General features: G+C 64.2%; 1 protein-coding gene across 1 annotated transcript; it reads right to left on the bottom strand.

Annotated features, from left to right (window-relative positions):
• Positions 1-1230: 1230 nt before the first annotated feature.
• Positions 1231-22112, bottom strand: FMNL1 (formin like 1). Its single transcript, XM_084275310.1, is given in 28 exon segments — positions 1231-2498; positions 2501-2708; positions 3165-3252; positions 3508-3631; positions 3774-3866; positions 4124-4225; positions 4397-4560; positions 4669-4798; positions 5695-5775; positions 6528-6596; positions 6703-6937; positions 7613-7815; positions 8328-8449; positions 8559-8870; positions 9184-9439; positions 9564-9665; positions 9783-9932; positions 11024-11134; positions 12021-12095; positions 12401-12494; positions 12577-12653; positions 12906-13014; positions 14435-14575; positions 14841-14924; positions 15527-15674; positions 15677-15764; positions 16002-16085; positions 21885-22112. Coding segments are annotated over 28 exon segments (3924 nt in total). The 5' UTR covers positions 22047-22112; the 3' UTR covers positions 1231-2186.
• Between the last annotated feature and the right edge of the window lie 1038 nt (positions 22113-23150).

Here is a 23150-nt window from a genome sequence, read left to right as displayed (position 1 = left end):
GTTTTCACAGGGAAAAAAGAAATAAATCTGGAAAAAAAAAAAAAGATTCTTGGAGGTGGTGGTTTGGTGCTGTGGGCTGGGGGCCAGGCAGGGTGCTGAACTGGCCCTGCTGGGAGAGGGGAAGCTGATGGATTAAGCCCCATGTTCTGTTTTTGAGGGGGGAGAAGTCATGTCTGGGTATGAAGAGGCGTGACTCGTGTTTCCCAGGATGGGGGGTCCCTTTTCCTGCTCCTGGCCCAGGGTGGGCAGGGGCAGTTGCTGTGCTGGGACCTGCTGCAGCTTCCCCTGGTTGTGCAGAAGAGGTTCTGGGCTTGGGGGAGGTGGGCAGAGCAGTGGGATTTCACCCACGCCTTTCAGCAAGGACCTGGGATCTGGTGGCCTTCTCCTCAGGGCCAGTGAGAAGCAGGGCTGGCCCATGGAGGAGCTGCAGGCCCTGGTTTCACCTGTTACATCACCCTGGAAGAGGCTGCAGAGCTGAGCAGAGGCTGAAGTTACCTGACTGAGGACATCCCAGTCAGGTAACTGGATGGGATGTTCCAGAATTCCAAACTGGTTTGGGCTGGAAGGGACCTTAAAGACCATCAAGTCCCAACCCCTGCCATGGGGGCATCTCTCCCCAGCCCAGGCTGCTCGAGGCCCCATCCACCCTGGCCTTGAACCTGCCAGGGATGGGGCAGCCACCACTTCCCTGGGCACCCTGTGCCAGGGCCTCCCCACCCTCAGAGTGAAGAATTCCTTCCTAATATCCAATCTAAATCTCCCCCCTTCCAATTTAAACCCTTCCCCCTTGTCCTGTCACTCCAGGCCCTTCTAAAAGTCCCTCCCCAGGTTTCCTGTAGCCCCTTCAGGGACTGGAAGGTGCTGTAAGATGTCCCTGGAGCCTTCTCTTCTCCAGGCTGAACAACCCCAACTCTCTCAGCCTGGCTTCACAGGAGAGGGGCTCCAGCCCTCTGATCATCTTCCTGGCCTCCTCTGGGCCCATTCCAACAGCTCCATGTCCCCCTTATGTTGGGAACCCCAGAGCTGGACACAGCACTGCAGGGAGGGGCTCACCTGCCCCCTGCTGCCAGCAGGACCAGCCAGAAATCCATCTCCCACCTCAAATTGCTCTCCTTACCCAGGCAGTGTTAGCAGAGGAGCAGCCAGTCCCTCGGTCTGTCCATCCCTCTGTCCCAGCCTCCCCACACACAAAGCTGCCCCCAGACAGGCGCTCGGTCCTTCACACTCGTTTTATTGCCAGTTCTGCTTCAGATTAAACAGGTTTATAAAAATAATGTATACAAAGGAGCAGGTGACATTTCTGGCTTGAAAGGCTTTTTATAACTTAACCTCGGGGCCCCCCCTCCCTCCCCTCCCTCCCCTCAGAGCTCCTGGGGGCCGGCGCTTAGCTTAATTACAGCAGGAAGCGGCGGCTGCTCAGCGCACGGCGAGGCCTAAACCCCGCTCTGAAGCCTGGGGGCTGGCGGGGGCACGCGGGGCCCACCCAGGGGGCTGGTCAGCGAAGTGAATGCGTTAACGGGGTCATGGCAGCAGTGTGGGTGGGGTATCCACAGCGGGGCAGGGGAGGAATGGGGGTCTGGGGCGTTATTTGGAGGCTTGAGGAACTCTCTGGCCTTTCAGCAGCCACCCAGCAGCACTTTGGGTTCCTGGTGGTTGCTGTTGGGGCTGGAGACTGGCGAGCACCCGCTGCCTGCAGCATCCTGCACACTCATGGCTACTGGGAGCACCCTCTGGCTCCCCCAGGGCTCACTGGGCATCTCTGAGAGGCTCCAGCCCAGACAGTGGATGCCGGGGATGCGATGGGCAGCACTGGGAACCATCTCAGAGGCCCCAAGGACAGTGATTCCATGACCCTGCTTCCGACTGTCACAGCTCCTGGGTGGGGGACGAACAGCCCAGTGCTGCTCCCCACAACCTCGGGGTCCCAGGCAGCCCCTCTGTATGGGTGTTCCAGTCCCTGCTCCCATAGCACAGAGAAATTTTAAGGAAGACATAAAAATCGCTGTAAAATAGCACCCCTGCCAGCTCCTGGGGTACGGGAAGTGCCCAGGGTGGGATCTTTGCAGCAGGCTCCTCGCTGGAAAGGAGGCGCAGCCCGTGCCTGCTCGGCTCTGCAGCAGAGGACACGGGCCTGGAAGGGCTGGGCAAGGCCAAGGGGGATGCACAGGGACCCCTGAGCCCCTGGCTCACAGCCCCGCTCCCCTCCTGCAGCGGGAAATCCAAGGCACCAGCAAGCTGAAGAGCACAGGGCTGCCCACAGGTAGGAGCAGCCCTGGGGCAGGGATGGGGCAGCCCCTCTGCTCCATCCAGGGCAAGTTGGGACCCATCCTGCCCATAGCCAGGAGGGTCCCCCAGCCCCACCAGCGTGGAGGAGCGATGCTCAGAGGCTCTGCTAAGCAAGCGCCGGGGGATCCTTGCGCCAGCCCCAAGGGCATGCGGGGTGGGCGCTGGCACGCTAAGCGGCTGCCGCAGCTCGGAGCGGGCACTGTCCCTGCGCCCCCCGCGCCATCCCAAGCCTGCGGGTTGATGTCCTGCGGTCCCGGCTGCATCGGGGGTGAGGGGATGGTCCTGCCCCGGTCCTGGCAGCTGCAGGGACGGCGCCGGTCACAGCGAGATGTCCGGCGTCGCCTGCAGGCACTGCCCTGCCACCCGCTTCTTGGCGCTGCCGCGGCCCTTGTCGGCACGGCGGTAAGGGTTGTTCCGCAGATCTGCAGGGGGGGCAAAGGGCTGAGCTGCACCTTCCATCCCACCACAGGCTGGGGTGCAGCACCCAGCACCGCCCAGCAGTCCCCCCACTTCGGGTCAGGATGCTCAGGAGAAGCCCGACACACGGCACGCAGAGCCAGGAGCCACAACCACCCACCCTGGGTGATCCCAGCCCTCAGCTTCCTTGGTGCGCCCCCCCCCCAGCCCTTGCTGTGGGGCTGATGCTGTTGGGTGTCAGCACGATGAACCACCCACCTTGGGTGACCCCATCCCTCAGCTTCTTTGGTGCCCCCCCCCAGCCCTTGCTGTGGGGCTGATGCTGTTGGCTGTCAGCACGATGATGCTCCGGGCTGGCTGTCAGCACGGGGGCCAATCTGCCCCGCAGCCGGAGGTGATGCTGGGTGAGAAGCCTGGGGGGGGTGGGGTGCAAGGCCAAGCCCCCAGCCCACGTTACCTACAGAGGACTCTCCTCGTTGAAGCTCACGTCGCAGAAGAGCCGGGACGAGCGCTTGCCCGTCCGGGCCGTGAAAGGAACAGTTTTCAGAGCTGAGCAGAGCAATCCAGAGAGACCAGCGAGGAAAAGGAGGAGGAGGAGGAGGAGGAGGGAGGAGAAAGAAGCAGAAGAGGAGGAAGAGCCGTGAGACAGGGCAGAGAGCGCTCGGCAGCTTTACGAAGGGATGCGAAGTTGTTACGGGTGGGTTTGGTCCCCATCACAGGGCTTGGTGACCCTCCTGCTCCACAGCCCCACCCCAGAGGGCTGCAGGGGGGATGCCTGGCCACCCCCCCGCAGTAGCCTCGCACCTGAAATGATGTCCTCGATGGCCCCGTCTTTCCCTTCGTAGATGAGCGGCTCCTTCACCATCTGCCTCTTCTTCAGCTCGGCGATCATGTCCATCTGCTGCCTCCTGGCTTTCTGGGGGGGCAGCTGCAGGTGGGGACAGTGCAGGGTGAACAGCGTGGCCTCCCCCTGCACCCCAAAGGAGATGGGGTGCTCCCCCACCCCAGCTCTCCCTCACCAGGGCTTGTTTCACCCTTCCCAAGGTAGCAGGGGGCACATGGGGACCCACCTCGGGCTGGTCCTTGCTGCTGGGGGGGCTGGATTCTGTCTCTTTGGCTGCAGCCTCTTGTTTCTTCCACAGCTCGATGTCCTGCTCTGCTTTCTGGGGAGAGGCACAGGGAGTGTGTGCTGAGCCAGGGGTGTCCTGCTGAGGGACCACAGCACCCCACCTCCTCCCCTCAGCAGCCCCCCACCCCTCTCCAGCATCCCCCCCAGCCCGAAGGGCAGCACCCAGCCAGCATCTCTGTGCCTCACGTGCCCCCAGTCTCACATTTGGCTTTTGCTGAGGGTCAGACCCCCCCCAACCCCAAATCTCCTCCCAAACCCAGAAACAGGGCACCCCCCCACACCCCCTCCTACCTTGTAGGCTCTGATGAAGCGCATGAACATGGGGAAGAAGGTGGTGGGGGGACTGGTCTTGGGGTTCTCCCCAAAATACTCCACAGCCGACTCATACGCCTCCTGCGGGCAGAGACACCCCAGTCCAACACCCATCGCCCACCACACCAGCATCCCACCCCGAGCCTCTCCCCTGGGGCAGAGGTGTGAGCAGAGTGCACCCCAGGGTGTCCCCACGTGGGACTCGGGGTACCCAGTGTGGCTTCACGACCCCATCCCACCCCCAGCACCCACCTTGGCAGTTTTGCTGTCGGCCTGCAGCTTCTCCATCACCTCCAAGTTGACCTTGAGGAAGTCCTTGAGCACGGTGCTGTCGTCCTGCCGCATGAACTCCTTGCGGGTCAGCTCCATCCCCTGCTGCAGGCTCCTCACGTCCTGCAACACGCTGTCCAGGGACACTGCGGGGCAGGGGAGTGGAGTGGAGGGGTCAGGACAGGCTCCCAAAGCTCCTGCACCAGGGCTGCAGCTGCCCTGACCCCCCCCAGCCCGGGACCCATGGGTGGTACCTGTGCCTGCCTTGTCGAGGAAGTGCAGCTCGGTGTGGAAGCCGGTCAGCTCGGGGTACTTCTCTGTGATCACCCGCACCAGGTAGTGCAGCAGCGTTTGCTTGCGGTCTGTCGACTTCATCTCCAGCAACTGGGAGAGAGCAGAGTCAACCCCAGCCCACGTCCTGCTGCCCCACCTCAGCCCTGCTCAGGGCAGGCTCTGGTGGCACTCCAGCCCCATGGCTGGTGCCTGCATCCCTCCATCCTCACGCTGGTCCCTGCATCCCTCCATCCTCACTGCTGGTCCCTGCATCCCTCCATCCTCATGCTGGTCCCTGCATCCCTCCATCCTCATGCTGGTCCCTGCATCCCTCCATCCTCACACTGCTCCCTGCATCTCCCAGCCCCACAGCTGGTCCCTGCATCTCTCCATCCTCACGCTGCTCCCTGCATCTCCCAGCCCCACAGCTGGTCCTTGCATCCCTCCATCCTCATGCTGGTCCCTGCATCTCTCCATCCTCATGCTGGTCCCTGCATCCCTCCATCCTCATGCTGGTCCCTGCATCCCTCCATCCTCACGCTGGTCCCTGCATCCCTCCATCCTCATGCTGGTCCCTGCATCCCTCCATCCTCACGCTGCTCCCTGCATCTCCCCAGCCCCACAGCTGGTTCCCATCCCTCCACACCTGGTCTCTGCACCTTCCCAACCTCACAACTAGTTCTCCTCTACCCCCATCCCTTTAGCTCCTCCCCAAGCCTCTCCAGCCCTAGAGATGGTCCCTTCATCCCTCCACTCCCACAACCAATCCCCGTGTCCGTCCATCCCCACGCTGCTCCCTCCACCCCTACAGCTGCTCCACGGGCCTCTCCAAACAGATGGTCCCTCCACCCCCAGAGCTCAATCCCATCCTCCATCCCTACAGCTGGTCCTTGCGTCCTTCCACCCGCAGCAGGTTCCCATGTCCCCCCCATCCCTGAGGGTGGTCCCTGGGTGATGCCGGTGCCCCCCAACCCACCAGCACCCCAGGCAGCCTGGTGCCCACCTACCGCGTCGAGGCTCTGGAGCCGGAAGCCGTAGGCTGCCCCACGCTTGCTGCTGTTCATGTAGTTCCCAAAGGCCAGGACAATCTGTGGAGACACCAGGGCTTAGAGACACGACCCGGCACGGGTGGGGCACCCCGAGGAGGCACAGTGGTGGCACAGCTGCTCGGTGGCAGAGGGGATGTGGTGCTGGCACCGTGTCCTGCGCTGCTGCTGCCGCCTGCTCACCCACCTCTTCTTTCCATTGCAGATGCTCCAGCCCCGGCCCCATCTGCCCCCCCCAGCACCTGCTGCCTCCCCAGTATCCCCCCTCCACCTCCCACCTGGCTCCATCTCCCACCTCAGCACCAGCCTCCCCAGTATCCCCCCCCCTCCACCTCCACCTGTCTCCATCCCCCACCTCGGCACCAGCCTCCCCGGTATCCCCCCTCCACCTCCACCTGGCTCCATTCCCCACCACGGCACCAGCCTCCCTGGTATCCCCCCTCCACCTCCACCTGGCTCCATCTCCCACCTCGGCACCAGCCTCCCTGGTATCCCTCCCTCCACCTGGCTCCATCCACCACCTCAGCACCAGCCTCCCCGGTATCCCCCCTCCACCTCCACCTGTCTCCATCCCCCACCTCGGCACCAGCCTCCCTGGTATCCCCCCTCCACCTTCACCTGGCTCCATCTCCCACCTCGGCACCAGCATCCCCAGTATCCCCCCCTCCACCTCTCCCCCCACCCCGCTGCTGGGGCTGAGCCCAGCCCTATACCCCCCCCCAGCACCCATCCCATCCTGAATGCGACCCCCCACCCCCCACCCCATCAAGACCAGCTCACCCCACCCTCCTCACCTCAAGGATGTTGCGCAGTTTGCTGGAGGACTTGAGGGACATGGAGGCAGCGATGACGGCGTTGAGTTGCTGTGGGGGGGTGAGGGGGAGGAGAAGCCTGTGTGTCTGGCTGCAGGATGCCACCCCCCCTCTCACAGCACCCCCCACCCCCGTTTCCATCCCCCTCGCCACCCACCGGCATGAGCAGCTGGGCCGTGTCGCTGAAGTTGCCCAGGAAGATCATGACGTTCATGCGCTCGGCCAGGCGGGGGATCTTGCTGAAGCGGATCAGGAACTGATCCTCGTCCGACAGCTCCTCCAGCGGCTGCTGCTCCCGCTCGAACTTCCCGATCAGCGTCCGCTCGTACTCCGTGGGCAGGAAACGCAGCAGCAGCTCCAGAAAGTCCAAGCTCAGGGCTTGCTGGTCATACCTGTGGGTGGTGGGACACCCCCGGCGCTGTCAGACCCTGCAGCGGGTCTCTCAGCTTCACCGTCGCACACGGTTGGGTTCCAGCATCCTCTGCACCCTGCTGGTCCCTGCATCCCTCCATCCCCATGGCTGGTTCATGGCATCCCAGCATCCCAAACTGGTTTGGGTGGGAAGGGACATCACAGCCCCCTCCAGTGCCCCACTGCCACAGGCAGGGACAACCCCTCCCCCAGCCCCAGGTGCCCCAAGCCCCATCCAACCCGGCCTTGAACCCTGCCAGGGATCCCAGGGCAGCCCCAGCTTCTCTGGGCACCCTGTGCCAGGGACCCCCCCTCCCCAGGAAGGATTTCTGCCTCCCAGCCCCTCTCCATCCCCCTCCTGTAGCTGAAGGCCGTTCCCCTGGGCCTGGCCCTCCCTGCCCTGGGCACCAGCCCCTCTCCAGCTCTCCTGGAGCCCCTCGAGGGATGGGAAGGGGCTGGGAGCTCTCCCCAGAAGCAGCTTCTCTTCTCCGCGCTGAGCCAGCCCAGCTCTCCCAGCCTGGCTCCAGAACCTTCCTCCCCCAGCCCTCCATCCCCCCAGCCAGGTGCCATCTCTCCTCCAACCCCAGCGCACCCTCTGCCTTCCCAAGCCCCCGGCACAGCTGGGGGGTCCCTCCCGTCACGGGGAGGCCACTCACGTCTCGATGGCCGTGCAGATGTCCTGGATGCTGCGGCCGCCCTTGCGGAGGGTGATGGCCAAGTTCTTGGCCCGGTTGGACTCCATGAGGGTGACCTTGCTGGGAGCCTTCTGCGTGGCCTTCACCTTGAGGGCGCTGATGTCCACGCCAGGGCCCTGTGCTTTGGTCTTGAACTGCTCCTCAAAGTCACTCATGTCCAGCTCCTGTGGGGAGACAGGGCTGAGGGCACGGCAGGGAGGTGACGCAGGACAGCTGGGATGAGGATGGGGCCAGAAGACCCCAACAAGGGGGAGAGGAGTGAGAGGATGAGGATGGAGCAAGGGGATGAAGTCCAGTCGAAGGGATGAGGATGGAGCAAGGGGATGAAGTCCAGTCAAAGGGATGAGGATGGAGCAAGGGGATGAAATCCAGTCGAAGGGATGAGGATGGAGCAAGGGGACAGGACAAGGGGACAGGGAAGGGGCAAGGAGGGGATGAAGGGACCTGAGGATGAAGATGAGGAAGACATGAACAGGATGTGAGGGTGAGGATGGAGGTAAGGGACAAGGATGGGGGACAGGAGAAGCACAGCAGATCCCAAGCTGTCCCTCCCCCTGTCCCTCCTCCAGCAGCTCCATGACACCACACACGGGTGCAGGGAGGGCAGGGGGGCAACCCCAGCGTGGGTTTTGGCCTGCACCCCCCATGCCCCCCCCCCCCCCCCCCCCATCCTTACCTGCAGCACCTTCTCATCGTTGAGCTCGGTGAAGACGGTGCCGTCGATCTGGCTGGGCTTCAGAGCCACCCAGTTGAAGACAGGCATGCGGAACTTGGTCTGGATGGGCTTCTTCACCTTCACTGCGGGGGCACAGGGGGGGGGACACCGTGTCACTGCGTGGGGAGGGGGTCCCAAACCCACCCCAGGGTGCCCCCAGCACATCCCCCACCACCCCTGGGCCCCACTCACCTGAACCACCAGTGGCTTGAGGGGCACCTGGCGCAGCTGGGACCTCCCCACCGAGGGGTGGGGGCGGTGGAGGTGGGGGGATGGGACCCTCCTGTCCCCCCGGCAGTGGAGGTGGTGGAGGGGGCACTTGGGCACCGGGGAGCGGGGGGGCTGGAGGGGGTGCAGTGCCTGCAGGCAGGGGGGGTGGGGGGGGCAGCGGGGGGCCGGGCTCAGCCCCTGGCAGTGGGGGTGGGGGGGGAGGTGGGGGTGGAGGGGGGGATACTGGGGAGGCAGCGGGTGCTGGGGGGGGAGATGGGGCCGGGACTGGAGCATCTGCAATGGAAAGAAGAGGTGGGTGAGCAGGCGGCAGCACAGGACACGGTGCCACCACTGTGTCCCCTCTGCCACCGAGCGATTCGGCATCCCCAGGCACAGCCCTGCGCCCTGCCTCAGTTTCCCTACCCAGAGGCACAGCCCAGGGCCCTGCCTCAGTCTCCCTGCCTCAGTTTCCCTGCCCAGAGGCACAGCCCTGTGCCCTGCCTCAGTTTCCCTGCCCAGAGACACACTGCCACCCCTCCTCCACATCAGTGTCCCCACTGGGAAGGGGACATCCCAGGTCGCCACCATCCCCCCACACCCACGGTACCTGTGCCGGTGGCATCGGCGGTGCCGGTAGCGGTGCCGGTGCCGGTTCCGGTGGCATCTCCGGTAACCACGGGGGCTGCCGGGGTTTCTATGACAACGGGGACGATTTGGATGGCGACGTCTCCATCGGGCCCACGCAGGATCTGCACCAGCCCCTTCTCCTCCAGCTCCGCCAGCCGCCGCTCCAGCGCCAGCCGGTAGCCCTCCTGGGGCTGCAGGGCCGGCGGGCTGGGTGGCCTCGGTGGGCTCAGCTGCTCCTGCGGCGGTGACAAGTCCCAGCACATCATCAGTGCCCCTCCATCCACCACCCAAAACACCCCCCCTCACCACCACCACCAAGATCCCCATCCCCTTCCTCCGGCAGCACCCATGGGTGCTCACCCGCAGCGCCTCCAGCTCCCGCCGCGCCTGGCTCAGCTGCTTCTCCAGCTCCGCTATCTTGGCCATGGAGTCGTTCTCTGCATCCTGCAGCTTCTCTGTCAGCTGTGGGAGAGACAAGGAGGAGACGCCGGCTCAGCCTCCCCCCTCCCCAGCCCCCCAGCCCTGTCCCTCCCTCGGGGCCGTGCGTCAGCAGCTCCTGCCCACGTGCCCACGGCCCACCTGGCTGACGTGCTCCTGCAGCTCCTCCATGTGCTCCAGCACGGCTGTCTTGGTCTCTGAGTCTTCCAGCATGGACCCCACGTCGAAGACGTTGTCCAGGTAGGCTTGGATCTGCACCTGCAGCTTGTCGCTCTCCGTGAGGCGCAGGGTCTGCCACGGCACCGGCACGGTCAGTGGGGGAAGCCCCCCAACCCCACCACAGCACCCACCCACCCACCCAACCCCAGCATCCCCGGGGTGCTGGGGGGGTCTCCCACCTCCAGGTAGTGATCCAACCCACCCAGCCCCCACAACCCCCAGCATCCCCGGGGTGCTGTGAGGTCTCCCACCTCCAGGAAGTGGTCCAATCCAGCCCCAGCATCCCCAGGGTGCTGTGGGGGGTCTCCCACCTCCATGTAGTGGTCCAGCCCACCCACACCCAGCATCCCCGGGGTGCTGGGGGGTCTCCCACCTCCAGGGAGTGGTCCAATCCAGCCCCAGCATCCCCAGGGTGCTGGGGGGGTCTCCCACCTCCAGGGAGTGGTCCAACCCACCCCCAGCATCCCCGAGGTCCTGGGGGGTCTCCCACCTCCAGGTAGTGGTCCAGCCCACGCACCCCCAGCAGCCCTGGGGTGCTGTGAGGTCTCCTACCTCCAGGAAGTGGTCCAGCCCAGCCCCAGCATCCCCGGGGTGCTGGGGGGTCTCCCACCTCCAGGGAGTGGTCCATCCCACCCCCCCAAACCCCCAGTGTCCCCAGGGTGCTGTGGGGGGTCTCCTACCTCCAGGGAGTGGTCCAACCCACCCACCCCCCCAAACCCCCAGCATCCCTGGTGTGCTGTGGGGGGTCTCCCACCTCCAGGGAGTGGTCCAACCCACCCCCAGCATCCCCGGGGTGTTGCGGGGGTCTCCCACCTCCAGGGAGTGGTCCAACCCACCCACCCACCCCCAGCATCCTCGGGGTGCTGTGCAGGGTCTCCCACCTCCAGGCAGTGGTCCACCGCACCCACTCCCAGCATCCCTAGGGTGCTGGGGGGTCTCCCACCTCCAGGGAGTGGTCCAACCCACCCCCCCCCACTCACCCCCAGCATCCCTGGGGTGCTGTGGGGGGTCTCCCACCTCCAGGGAGTGGTCCAACCCACCCACCCCCATAAACCCCCAGCATCCCCAGGGTGCTGTGAGGTCTCACATCTCCAGGGAGTGGTCCAACCCACCCACCCCCCTAAACCCCCATCATCCCCAGGGTGCTGTGGGGGGTCTCCCACCTCCAGGTAGTGGTCCAGCCCCAGGTGGGTGAACTCGTACTGCAGGAAGACGCGGAAGTTCATGTTCTCCACCGAGTGCACCACGATGTTGATGAACTGCATGCAGGCGACCTGCGGGGCCAGCAGGGCTCAGCGCGGCCACCGCGGCACGGCGGTCCTTGGGGACACGGTGCCCCCAGGGCCACACGGTGGGTTGGTGGCCCTCAGGGACACGGCGCCGCTGGGGAACCTGAGGTGGCTCCACAGCTCTGGGGACACGTGGACTGGGGGAAGGACCAGTGGCTCGGCAGCTCTGGGGACATGATGGCTTGGGGACAGTGAGGTGGCTCAGCAGCACAGGGGATGTGGTGGTGTGGGGACATGGAGGTGGCTCAGCAGCCCTGGGGGCATGGGGACAGCGAGGTGGGTTGACATTCTTGGGGATGTGATGGCTTGGGGACAGCGAGGTGGCTCAGCAGCCCTGGGGACACGGTGGATTGGGGACAGCGAGGTGGCTTGGGAACACTTGGGGATGTGATGGCTTGGGGACAGTGAGGTGCTCAGCAGCCCTGGGGACGTGATGGTCTGGGGACACTGAGGTGCTCAGCAGCCCTGGGGACATGATGGCTTGGGGACACTGAGGTGCTCAGCAGTCTTGGGGTCATGATGGCTTGGGGACATCAAGCGAGGTGGCTTGGAAGCACTTGGGGACAGCAAGGTGGCTCAGCAGCCCAGCGGACATGGTGGTGTGGGGACACTGAGGTGGCTTGGCAGCCTGGGACGTTTGGGGACACTGAGGCACTCAGCAGCCCAGGGGACACCCAGCGCCCTGGGGATGGCCCAGCAGCCCTGGAGGACACAACTCCCTGGGGACACCCCACTGGTTGGGCAGCCCATGGGAGGTGACACCCTGCGTGGTGGTTGGGGCACCCCTGGGGACACGGTGCCCTGGGGACATGGTGCCCTGGGGACATGGTGCCCTGGGGACAGCAGAGCGCCGTCCCCACCAGCTGCTCACCATGAAGTCGATGTTGGTGTCCTCATTCCTGAAATACTCCATCAGCTTCTCGAACCGGTTCTTCTCCCCGCACACCTGGGGTGGGAGCAGGGAGCTGAGGGCCAGGGGGGGCACCCTGGGAAGGGGGTGGGGGTGACAGGGCAGGAGGCACCCACCAGTGCCACCATCCCAACCCTGGCAGGTGCTAAGTGGGACAGAGCCCTGGGGACACAGGCTGGCAGGGGGACAGCAAGCCCAATGGCTGGAGCATCCCAAAGCCAGTCAGGGGATGGGCGGAGGGTGCCCTGATGATGCCACACGTAGGGAAACTGAGGCACGAAGCCAGCCTGTGCTTGGGTGTCAGCGTGGGGACCACGTGTCCCTCTCTGCTGGGGACTCACCTCTTTGAAGTTGTCAAAGGCAGCCAGGATGATGTCGTGGCCACCTCGGACCAGGCAGACAGCAGCCAGCAGCTCCAGCACCAGCGCCTTGGTCCTGTGGAGATGTGGGGCATGAGGGGTCCCGGCCACAGGGCAGGGGAGGGGACAGGGTAGGGGGGACAGGGGACAGGTCCTACCTGGCATTCTTGTTGTTGAGGCTCAGGGTGATCTCGTTGACACAGGCTGGGTGGTTCATCACCAGGCTGAAGCCAGACTTGGGGGCAGGTGGGGGGGGGAGGGAAGTGCATTAGTGGGGTGGGTGGTCCTCTGCCCCCACCTTGGGGTACTCCAGGACCTTGGGACACCCCCACCCATGCCGGGCCCACCCCAGGCAGGATGTTGAGCAAGGAGATGGAGAAGACATCCCACCCCAAACCCTGCCCTCAAAGACAGTCCCACAGGGGCTGAAGGCTTTTGGGGAGCCCTGGGTGGGTCCCCAAGGATGCCATCCCCCCATCCCTCCCACCTGGTAGTTCATGATGGCACGGAGACACATGATGCAGACGTGGACATCATCCTTCTGGCTGACCAGGCGGGAGTTCCTCAGCGCCTTCCTGCTGTGCGAGGGGTTCAGCCTGGCCGGGCGAGAGGGCGGCTGAGCGGGGGCCAGGGGGGCTGGAGGGGGGGGGGGGAGCTTGGAGAGGGAGGGGGGATGGGAGAGGGCGCAGCACAAGCAGGGAGGGGGCAGAGCGTGGGGCAGCAGTGAAGTTGGGACACACACACTCAACCCCACTGAGACCACCCCCCCCACACCCCGTGTCCAGCCCCATCTACAAGCCCTTGGGGTGGTGAGGTGATGGGGGGGGGGGGGGGGGTGGGATGGAGGTTTGGGATGGGGAGGAGGTGGGGGGGGGGTGGGGTGACTGGAAGGCTCACCGGGGCGCGTAGGAGCTGCCGGGTGACCTGGGGCTACTGTCCCCATCGCTGCCCGGGGCGCTGCAGGGGACGCTGGGGTGGACGTGGCGCAGGAGGGTGTGGATGTGCTGGTTCGAGAGGCAGCAGCTGGAGCAGCGTTAGAGCCTGCAGGACAGGAGGGAGAGAGGGGGGGGGCTGCTGGGACCCCCAGCCTCGGGGACACGGGTTGGGGAGGTGGGGGGGGCAAGAGCTGGGACCCCCCTGCGAGCGCCACGTCACCCCTGACCTGTCCCTGGGGCTTTTGGGACGGACACATGGACACACACACACACACACACTCCCCTTCCCCAGTGCCTCCAGAGCTGCTGGTGGGTGACAATGGACCCCCAAGGGTGGCCATGGTGGGGTGTCCCTGGGGATTGGGGGGGTCCCTGGTGGCCAGTGAGCAGCAGCGGGGTCCTGCGGGGGTGTCCCCGTCACACCTACCGGCAGCGCGTCCCCGGCAGCGTGCAAGAGAAGAGCGGGGTTAGAGGGGGGCTGCGGGGTTAGAGGGGGGGCTGCAGGGTTACAGGGGGGGCTGTGGGGTTAGAGGGGGGCTGTGGGGTTAGAGGGGGGCTGCAGGGTTAGAGGGGGGGGCTGCAGGGGCGAGCGGTGCCAAGCGAGAGCCACCGGCCACCAGCACCGGCTTTGGGGTGGGGTGGGGGGAGTGAGGGGGTGGGGGGGCGCACAGGCCCGTTCCTCCCACCCCAGTTTTAAACCGGGGGGGGTGGGGGTGTAATTTGCTCCCCCAAAATCTCAAGCGTCGCCAATTGCTTTGGGGGTATCCACGGGGTTCCCATCCCACGGCGGTTGTGGTGCCGAGCTGGCAGGGGGAGGGGGGGACATGGATCCATCCCAGCTCCCCGTGGGATCTGTCCCTTGCGTGGGGACGTGGCTTCATCTCTCCCACCCCAGCGCTGGGGACCCCAGTTTGGGCCCAGGCCTGCATCTCCCTGCTGAGCCCCTCCCCGAGCATGGTGCGGCCGGGGATGCAGCGAGGCAGAGAGCAGGGGAGGGTTGAGGGGGGGGAGGGTGGGACACACACGGCGCAGGGTGGGGGGGGAGGGGGACATGGGGGGCCACAGGGGGACCACGCTGTACCTAACGGTGAGGTGCCGCACTTTGGAGGTGCCCTGGGTGGGGGGTGAGGAGTTGGTTTTGCTCAGGTCCTCCAGCGACCGCTCCTGGACTTTGCCCTTCTCAGAGCCTGGGCTCCCGTTCTCAGCGCTCTCCATGTCGTATCTGGGGGGTGGGGGATGACACAGAGGGGGATGGGTGAGATGTGGCACCCCCTGTATGTGTGGGCAGGGTCCCCAGGGTCCCCAGGGCTGGGGATGGTGGGGATGCTCAGCTCCACCCCAGCCATGGAGCATCCTTAGCTCCATCACCCCAATGATGGAGGAGAGCAGACCCCCTCCAACCCCCCCACCCAGCCCCTCAGAGCCCCAGGGGAGGCTGGTCCCAGCCTCAGGGGACATGGGGACACAGGGACACACGTGACACGTACGCGACGGAGCACTGGGCGAAGGAGAGGTACTCCAGCAGCACGTCCAGCCCCTTGTTCTCCTCGTTGAGGAACTCCTGCACCCAACTGGTGTGGGGGGAAGGGGTCAGTGGCTCTGCCAGCCCCCTCCCCCTCCCTTCTCAGCCCCCCTAAAGCTGACCCAAGTCACCCCCTGGACAGAGATGCCCACGGAGGGTGGGACACGCTGGGGACATGAGGTGGCACCGTGAGCTGGCGGCTGTGTGAGGCAGCAGGTGCCAGTGTGACCCCGCTCCCGATGCGCCACGGACACAGCCCCAGGGCTCCGCTGCCACCACCCTGGCAGGACAGCCTGGCCCTGGGTGGTGGCACCCATGGCTCAGCACCCACAGCTCAGCACCCACAGCTCAGCACCCACCACATCATGAGGGGCCGGGACCCCATGGGTGGGGGCCAAGCTCCATCCTGGCGCCCAGCAGGTCCCAAAGTGGAGGGGGGTGGGGGGGTCAGGTCCCACAGCACCAACATCCCAGCTGGCTGCCTCAGCACCCCCATCCTCACCCCCAGAGGGGCAGGATGATGCCAGCAGCCTCCACACCCCAACATCACCCCCATCCAGACGCCACCAGCACATCAACCCCTGTCCTAGTGCCACTGGGGACGGCAGCAGCACCACCTGGGTGACAGGGGGGGGACATCCCCATTCTTACCCGATGTAGTTGGTCCTCAGGGAAATCTCCAGCTCCCGGAGCACCTGCGTGGACTCCTGCACTCGCCTCTTGAACTGGGGGACCGGGAGAGCCGTTGGCACCGTCCCCACGCCCGACCCAGGATGGGGACAGGGGGTGTAAGGGGGACCCTCACCTTCCTGCTTACGCCACCCGTCTCCAAGTAACTCCTCAGCTTCTGGATGTAGGCAGACGGTGGGTTCTTCACCTGGAAACGCTCCTAAAGCCCCAGGGAGAGGCTGAAACTGGGCCACCCGCGCACGGCACGGGGACGTGCCACCATCCCCACGACAGCCACCGTGTCCCCGTGCCACCCCCCCAGGCTGCACCCCTGTCTAATCAGGTGCTGTACCGCCAACTGAGGTGGATGTGGGTGGGAGGGGTTGATGCCCAGTGCCACAGGTGGCACTTGGGGACAGGGATGGTGCTGGGGACACTGGGGACACCCCGACCTCACCTGGTCACAGATGAGCTCCCACTTCTTCTCGTTGTCGTACTGATTGAGCAGCTTCATCTTGTCTGGGGGCAGGTTCATGGAGTTCTGTGGGGTGATGGGTGTCAGGGTGGGGATGGCACCCCCAAAACAAACCCTCCCCCCCCGGGGCAGTAGCACCCACTGCTGGCCCAGCACTGAGGGTCCTTGAGGAGCAGTGGGAGATTGGGGCCATCACTGGGAGGATGGGGACACTGGTGGGAGGTCGGGACACCACCATTCCCAGGATGACAGCACCCCCTGCAGCCATGTACCCATCAGCAACATCCCCCCCCTGGGGGGGTCCCCAAAGCAGAGGGAAGGGGGTGTCAATTGCAGGAAGTGGCGGGAGGAAACTAGACCTGTCCATCCATGTCATGAGCACACAGAGCTGCCAGCCTCAGCCACCCCCTGGGGCTGAGGACAGGGGCTGGTGACACAGCTGAGGGACCCGCTCCAGGGTGACAGTCACCCCCGAGTCCCCCCGGCCGCGGGCACGCGAGGAGCCCAACTGGTGAAATCAGTGTTCCTCTGGAGACGCGATGTCAGGGCAGGGGCTGGCGTGTCACCACATCCCTCCCTGGGCCACTGTTACACAACCCCAGCCCCTGCCACCCCCCGGGACCACCCCGGCAGGACGTGATGTGGTTTCCGCTCCTTGAGCAGCGCAAGGCGGCTGCCGAAACCGCTCAGCAACGTGTCCGGGGGCTGCAGGAGCCCCTGGCTGCACCTCCAGCCTTTGGGGTGCTCAGGACCCCCAAGGGTGACCGGCAGAGCCTTTAATGGGACACCCAGCACCTGATTCAATTGCTTAGAAGACCCATTTCCTGGTGGTGCCAGGAAAAGAGGAGCTGAGGATGGGATGTGGGGTGCACACACACCCCTGGGGCACCCATGGGCTCGGGGAGAAGGCACCTCCCAGGGCTCTGGTGGCCCACGGAGGAGCAGGTTGGAGAGGAGAGGTGCCAGGGGGATGGACAGGAGCAGAAACCTTGCAGCCCAGCCCCACCAAGGACCTGTCAAGCTGCTTCCATGAGAAGCCAAAGCCAGAAGATGTGGGTGGGGAGGAACCAGCGCTCAGCTGGATTGGGCCTGGAGGGAGGTGGCTCTCAGGGAGAGCTGGGTGGGAAGGGTGCGATTAGGCTGTGGGGTCAGGGATCACCTCATTGCAAAGCTGCTGGGTGGGTCTTGGGGGTGGCCAAGGCAGCACCAGCACCCAGCTGTCCCCTCTGCTGTGGTGGCCCAGCCCTGTGGTCCATCCCTGGGATGGAGGAGCCCCTCCAGGAAGGTGACACCAAGGGACAGGGTTGTGCTGGGAGGGACCACGCACCCAACCACCCCACCCAGAGCTCCAGCAGCGCCCATGGAACCCTCCATGGGGCACCACTGGGTGTCCTCAGCATGGAAGGGACAGTGGCACCCATGGGCCACCTCTTCCAGGAGTGGGACCTGGCAAAAACAGGGTGGGATAGGACTTCCCATGGGCTCCTAGGGATGCAGGCAGGGTAGGGGGACACCAAGGACATCCCTACGGAGCCGGGTGTCTCCCCAGGCCCTGTGACCCCCCCGTGGCAGGTCGGGCTGGGCCGGTGGCAGGATGTGGCCCAGTTTGGCACAGACTGGGTGGTGCCTCGTCCTGCGTGGCCACGGGCAGGCGTGTGGTGCAGGGGAGGAAGTGGCTCCGTTGTGGTCCCTGCGTCAGCCGGCAGCACCAAGATGAAACCGGTTCTCGTTTCCTGCCAGGGACAGGGGGGGACCTGTGCTGCTGGAGGTGTGGGGCTGGGCGGGACCTGTGGGGCTGGGAGGGAGCTGTGGGGCTGGGAGGGACCTGTGGCTGTGGGTGGGACACGGTGGTCTGGGTGGGAGCTGTGGGTGTGGGTGGGAGATGTGGGGCAGGGTGGGAGATGTGGGGCAGGGTGGGAGATGTGGGGCAGGGCAGCAGCCAAGCAACCTGGAAGTGGCCAAGGAAGGATTTAGCCCTCCTCCTCCTCCTCTTCCCCCTCAGGGAGACAAGGACGTGCCACAAGGACTTGCCCTCAGCAGCCCCCTCCCAGCACCCTCATCACACCCCACCCAGCCCACCAGCAGCACCAGAGCGCCCACCACCTCACTGGCCAGATGCCACCAAACATCCCCCACCGACTCTCCTGGGACACGAGGTGCCCCAGAGCTCACAGAGCCACCCTACCTGCACCCAGCACCAAGCTGGGCCCCCCCCCAGCTCCGCCAACACCGGGTGCAGGGTTGAGCCAGGCTTTACCCTACGCCTAAAACTAAGCCTGGGGTGAGGCAAAGCACCACCTACATCATCTTCCGGTACGAGATGTTTTCGTATCAGCAGCACCCACAGCGCCGGGGCTGCCGCTGGCGGGAGGACGGAGCTATTTTGGGTGCCCCCCCTACCCCCCCCACCTTCTTCTGGCTCCGCACGCGAGCGGGCAGAGCCGAGGGGAGCCAGGCTCTGCACCAACACCCAGCACAGCAAAGTCAAAGCATCCTTTCTGGAAGCATCTGCTGCTGTTAAACACCAAAGGGCTCCAGCAGAACCCAGGCTGCACCCCTGGAGCAGCGTTTGTGGGGCACATTGGGGTGGGGGGGGTGGTGCACGCCCACGTGGTGGGGGTAGAAAGTTCTGGTGGCACTTGGCACGGGAGCGTGTCCTGGTCTGGATATCGGGCATGGGGAAAGGGTTGGAACAGCCCTGAGATGGTGGTTTAGGAGATGCCACTGGGAGTTTGGCCACGAGAAGGACTAAGGTCACGGGGCTGGTGGGTGAGGGACCACCCCACAGCCAGGATGCTCCATCGCCCAAGGGGGTTGGGGATGTGCCTGTCCCTGCAGTGCCAGTCACCCCTCCAGCGACCCCAGCCACCAGCAGATCCACCTTCCTGCCTCTCAGCACCAGGCACCCAGCAGGATCAGCCCCACCCAGGACTGGGTGATGCTCCCAGCACCAGTGCATCCCAGCAGGGAGCCCGGGATCAGGCCAGGTCCCAGGCCCAGCACGTGCTGGGGATGGGGCACACGTGTCCCTGCCGATGGCCGGGTCCTGCGAGGAGCGGGCGAGGGGCCGGGCAGCCGCCACCGCCTGCTGCTCCCAGCTCTATTTTAAGCACAAGCAGAAGCTGCTCCCTGCTCAGGCTGGGGAGAAGGGCCCGATCCAGCCACCATGGCCACTTTCCCACCACTGGCCCACGCAGGGGGGGGGGGGATCCATGCGCCGGGATGTTCTCCTGGATCAGCTGGGAACAGATCCAGTCACCCAGAGGGGTTCCCCACGCCACGATGCTCCCTCCCCTCTTACAGCCACGGCCCCATCCAGCCACACACGGCCGCTCTCAGCCCAATGGCCACTTCCCTCCCTGTGTAGGGCACACGTCACGCGTGGGGACACCCCCCACCCCGCAGCCCCAGGGCACCCAGCCAGCCCCAGCCCCCACACCAGCACCGGCCTGGGGACCGATCCAGCAGAACGCTGAGGATGAGTTTGCTGTCCCAGTTGAGCTGAGGCCGACCCCGCAGCTGGGGCTCACTGGTGACCAGTCCCACCACTAAGGCCAGCAGCACATCTGCAAACATCTGCAGCAGTGACGTTCGCTGCTCTCTCTCCCCCAGATCCCGGGAGAAGCAGCAGTAAAGCTCCTGCCAGCTGAACTTCCCAGCCAGAGCAGCCCCCATCCCCAAGGCTCCAGCTGAACTTCACCGCACCCCCAACTCACAACATCATGTATATGCACCCCAATTGCTACCTCTTGACATGCAAAGGGGGGGGGAGGGGGGGGAATCCCAAATGATCCAAGCTGGGGCATCCAAGCATCCCCATCCCAGCAGCGAAGACGTTCTCCTTCCTCCACTCCATCCCAAAAAGCCACCTCTGTGCATCCCAGACTTCTTGGCATGGGGACAACCCTCCTATTGCTCTGCCAAAGAGGCATCTGCCACGGTGCCCTAGCTGGGAAGGAGCCAGTTTTTGGGGAATAACACTAAATTCCCCATCTCTCAGCCTGCAGTGGGTTTATCTGTCCCCTTCCCAGTGGCAGTTTGCATCTCCCAGTCTCCACTATTGGCTTTTCCTCCAGGCTTTGCCCCACCAGCTCTCCCAGTTTGGGATGTCCAGTCCAATCTCAGTTTGCACCAACGTGCTCTCACAGCATCGCTGTAACCATGGCAACGTGCCAGGTCCAGATAACACCCCATCAGGAGATTCCCAGCTCGTCCCCTCCTGCTCCATCACTGACCTCACGCACCCAGGAGGTGGGAAAATTAAATCTGGAGTCAAAGGAAGTGGTTGGAGTGGGTGAAAGTGAAGGGATCCTCACCCTGGGGGTCCCACTAACCCCCCCCTTCCACCCCAACAGCCATGAGAAGGGGGAAGGGAACAGGCTGAAGGAGGAAGCGAGATTGGGACAGACGATTTCACAAGATACCCCGGTTCCTGTCTGGGCAAAGCACAGCCCCTGGGGTCCCCCCAGCCTGGGGAAGGGGCCTTCCCTGGGGACAGAGGAGCACCGGGCACCAGCTGGGGGGGGGGGGGGGGGGGGTCTGGAACAGTGTTTTCCCCCCATTTTTGGTGGTTTTTCAGTTAGGGTTTCCAACCTGCCACCACCCAAGCCCGGCGGAAAGCGTCGCTTCCTGAGGCCTCAAAGCAGCAGCAGCAGCGGAAGCACCCCAAGGTCCCCAGCCACCCATCCCCTCCTGTGTCACCCGGGAGCTGTCACAGGTGCCACCGCCCTTCACCTTCCACCCCTCCAGCGACGGGTGTCCCAGCACCAAGCTCCCTCCTTGGGGATTTCCAGGGTCCCATGTGGATTCCCCCCACCCCCCTTCGCCATCATCCCCCCGCGGCCACGCTGAGCCGGCGCTGCCGGCAGCGGCTCCGGCAGCGATGCCCGTCCCCAAATAACCCCCTTCTCCACACCAGGAGCTTAACTAAAGCTTCCAAATAAATTGCACTTGGGAGCGGGGTGGTGGATCCCACCAAGCAGATCCCAGCATCCCACACCTAGGGGAGCGCTGGGACACGGGGTGGGCACATGGGCTCCACCTCTCACTGGGGGATGGAGGGGTTAAAGCAGCAAATTTCCCCCCCCCTACCACCCCCTTTTCCCCAAACCCACCCCAGCCTGACTCTCTGCCACGGAGCATCTTTGGGGAGGGCAGGGATAGGGGATGGAGCGTGTCCCAGCATCCGCGGTGGGACCGTGCCTGGCCCGATGCGAAGGTCACGGGCGGCCGGCCCTGCTCAAGGTCGGAGAGGAGGGAGCAGGAGCCGATCTCCCGCAGCTCCGAGTGTCTTGGAGGAGCTGCCAATCCCACGGGAACGCGGCTTCGGCATCACCCGCTGCTCACACTACAGCGGGAACCGGGGAGGCCGGGAGTGATGCTGGCTGTTTTCCATGGGGGAAAACAGCAGCGGGGAGGAGGAGAAGGAGAAGGAGGAGGTGGAGGAGGAGGAGGAGGTGAGCCGAACGCTTTGACATCCGCAGCACCGGCTGCCTGCAGCACGCTGCCAGCTCCCGGCCCTGCCGCCACCTCGCCATGACGGAACATCCCCCCCCCCTCCCTGTGCCCGAGAGTCGGGGTCACCCCAAGAGCTGAGAGCCAGATCCCCCTCCCCAACACGACAGCAGGAGTGGTGGGGGGTTCCCCTGGGCAGGGCCGAGCATCCCCCGAGCAGCGGGCGGGAGAGGAAACGTTCCACTGATGCTCACGACCAGCAGCCGGAATACAAACCCTGCCGCAAGAACTGAACCGGCAGGACCGTCCCCACGAGGGTGCCGCTGCCGGGAAGCCCCGGGGCAGGGTGCCGGGGTGGGTGTCCATGTGGATATCCCCCCCCACACACCCACCCAGCCCAGCCCCACTCACCAGGACGCGGCTGAATCGCTCCTCCAGCTCGGCGGGGCCGGGCATGGGCTGCCGGGCGGGCTGCGGGGCGGTGGCAGCGCTGGGGGGGGGGACAGGGAGCCGGGGGTCCCGGCTGTCCCGTCCCGTAGCCCCCCCTTCCATACCCCCGGCCGCGTTGCCCATGGCCGGGCTGCGGCTGGGCCGGGCCGGGCCGGGCCGGGCTGCGCTGGGCTCGGGCGGTGGGTGCTTCTTTCCCCCACCCACCACCAGCACCTTCCCCTCCGGCTCCGCTGCCGCTCTCCTGCCTTCGGAAGTTCTCCGGGGCGTTGTCGTGCTGAACACGCCGCCTCCTCCCCCCGCCCCCCCGGCCCGCCCCGGCCCGGCCCCGGCACCTGCTGCCCCCCCCCTTGGACCGGGGCGGGACCCGACCCCGGCCCCTCCCGGCTCATTTTAGTTAATTTCTCTAATTTTACTCTCATTTATCCCCGTGCTGACCCCCGGGTTTCTCTGCGTTTCACCTGGTTTTAAATGTCTGTGGTTATGATGTTATTAATCGATTTAATTTAGTCATTCTTTCATTTTTTTCATTCCAATTTCGATTTTATTCTTCATTTTACTTTATTTTTAGCCTATGTCTTTATTTTCTTTTATTATTGATTTTATCTACTTATTAGGTCTTATTTTTTATCTTATTTTCCTTCAGCTCGTATCTAATTTACTTCATTATTCATTTTATTTGCTTATTAGAGTTTATTATTTTATTATTTGACTTTATTTTTATTTGACTTTATTTTTATTTGACTTTATCTCTTATCTAATTTGTTTTATTATTTATTTTATTTAGTTATTAATGTATTTATTTTATTTTACTTCATTTTCTTTTCCTTCCTTTTGTTTTCATTTCTTTTCCTTCCTTTTATTTCTATTTCTTTTCCTTCCTCTCATTTCATTTCACTTCAGCCCTTATTTCATTTATTCTTGTATTTTTTTTACCTTTCACTTTTCACCTGCTGCCTCACAATTTGTTTTTAAGGGGCGGCCAGGAGGTGTTGAGCTCCCTCCCCCCCCTTCTCCTCTCTCCCCACACCAGGAAGGAGAGAGCTGAGGCTGAGCAAACTCATGTCACCCATGGGCAGGGCACCTCCAGAGTGTGTGACACTGGGTCTGCAGAGTCCCTGGGTGGGGACATGAGCCCAGCACCAGAGCAAAGCAGGGAACGGCCCTTCCAGGATGGACAGATCCCGATGGCTTGGGATGCTCCAGCTTTGGTCAGGCCAGGATCAAGCC

The sequence above is a fragment of the Gallinula chloropus genome (genome assembly GCF_964237585.1).
Source record: "Gallinula chloropus genome assembly, chromosome: 26".
NCBI classification, from domain to species: domain Eukaryota; kingdom Metazoa; phylum Chordata; class Aves; order Gruiformes; family Rallidae; genus Gallinula; species Gallinula chloropus.
Note: the sequence above shows the minus strand (reverse complement) of the source record. Positions and strands in the feature narration are given on the sequence as shown.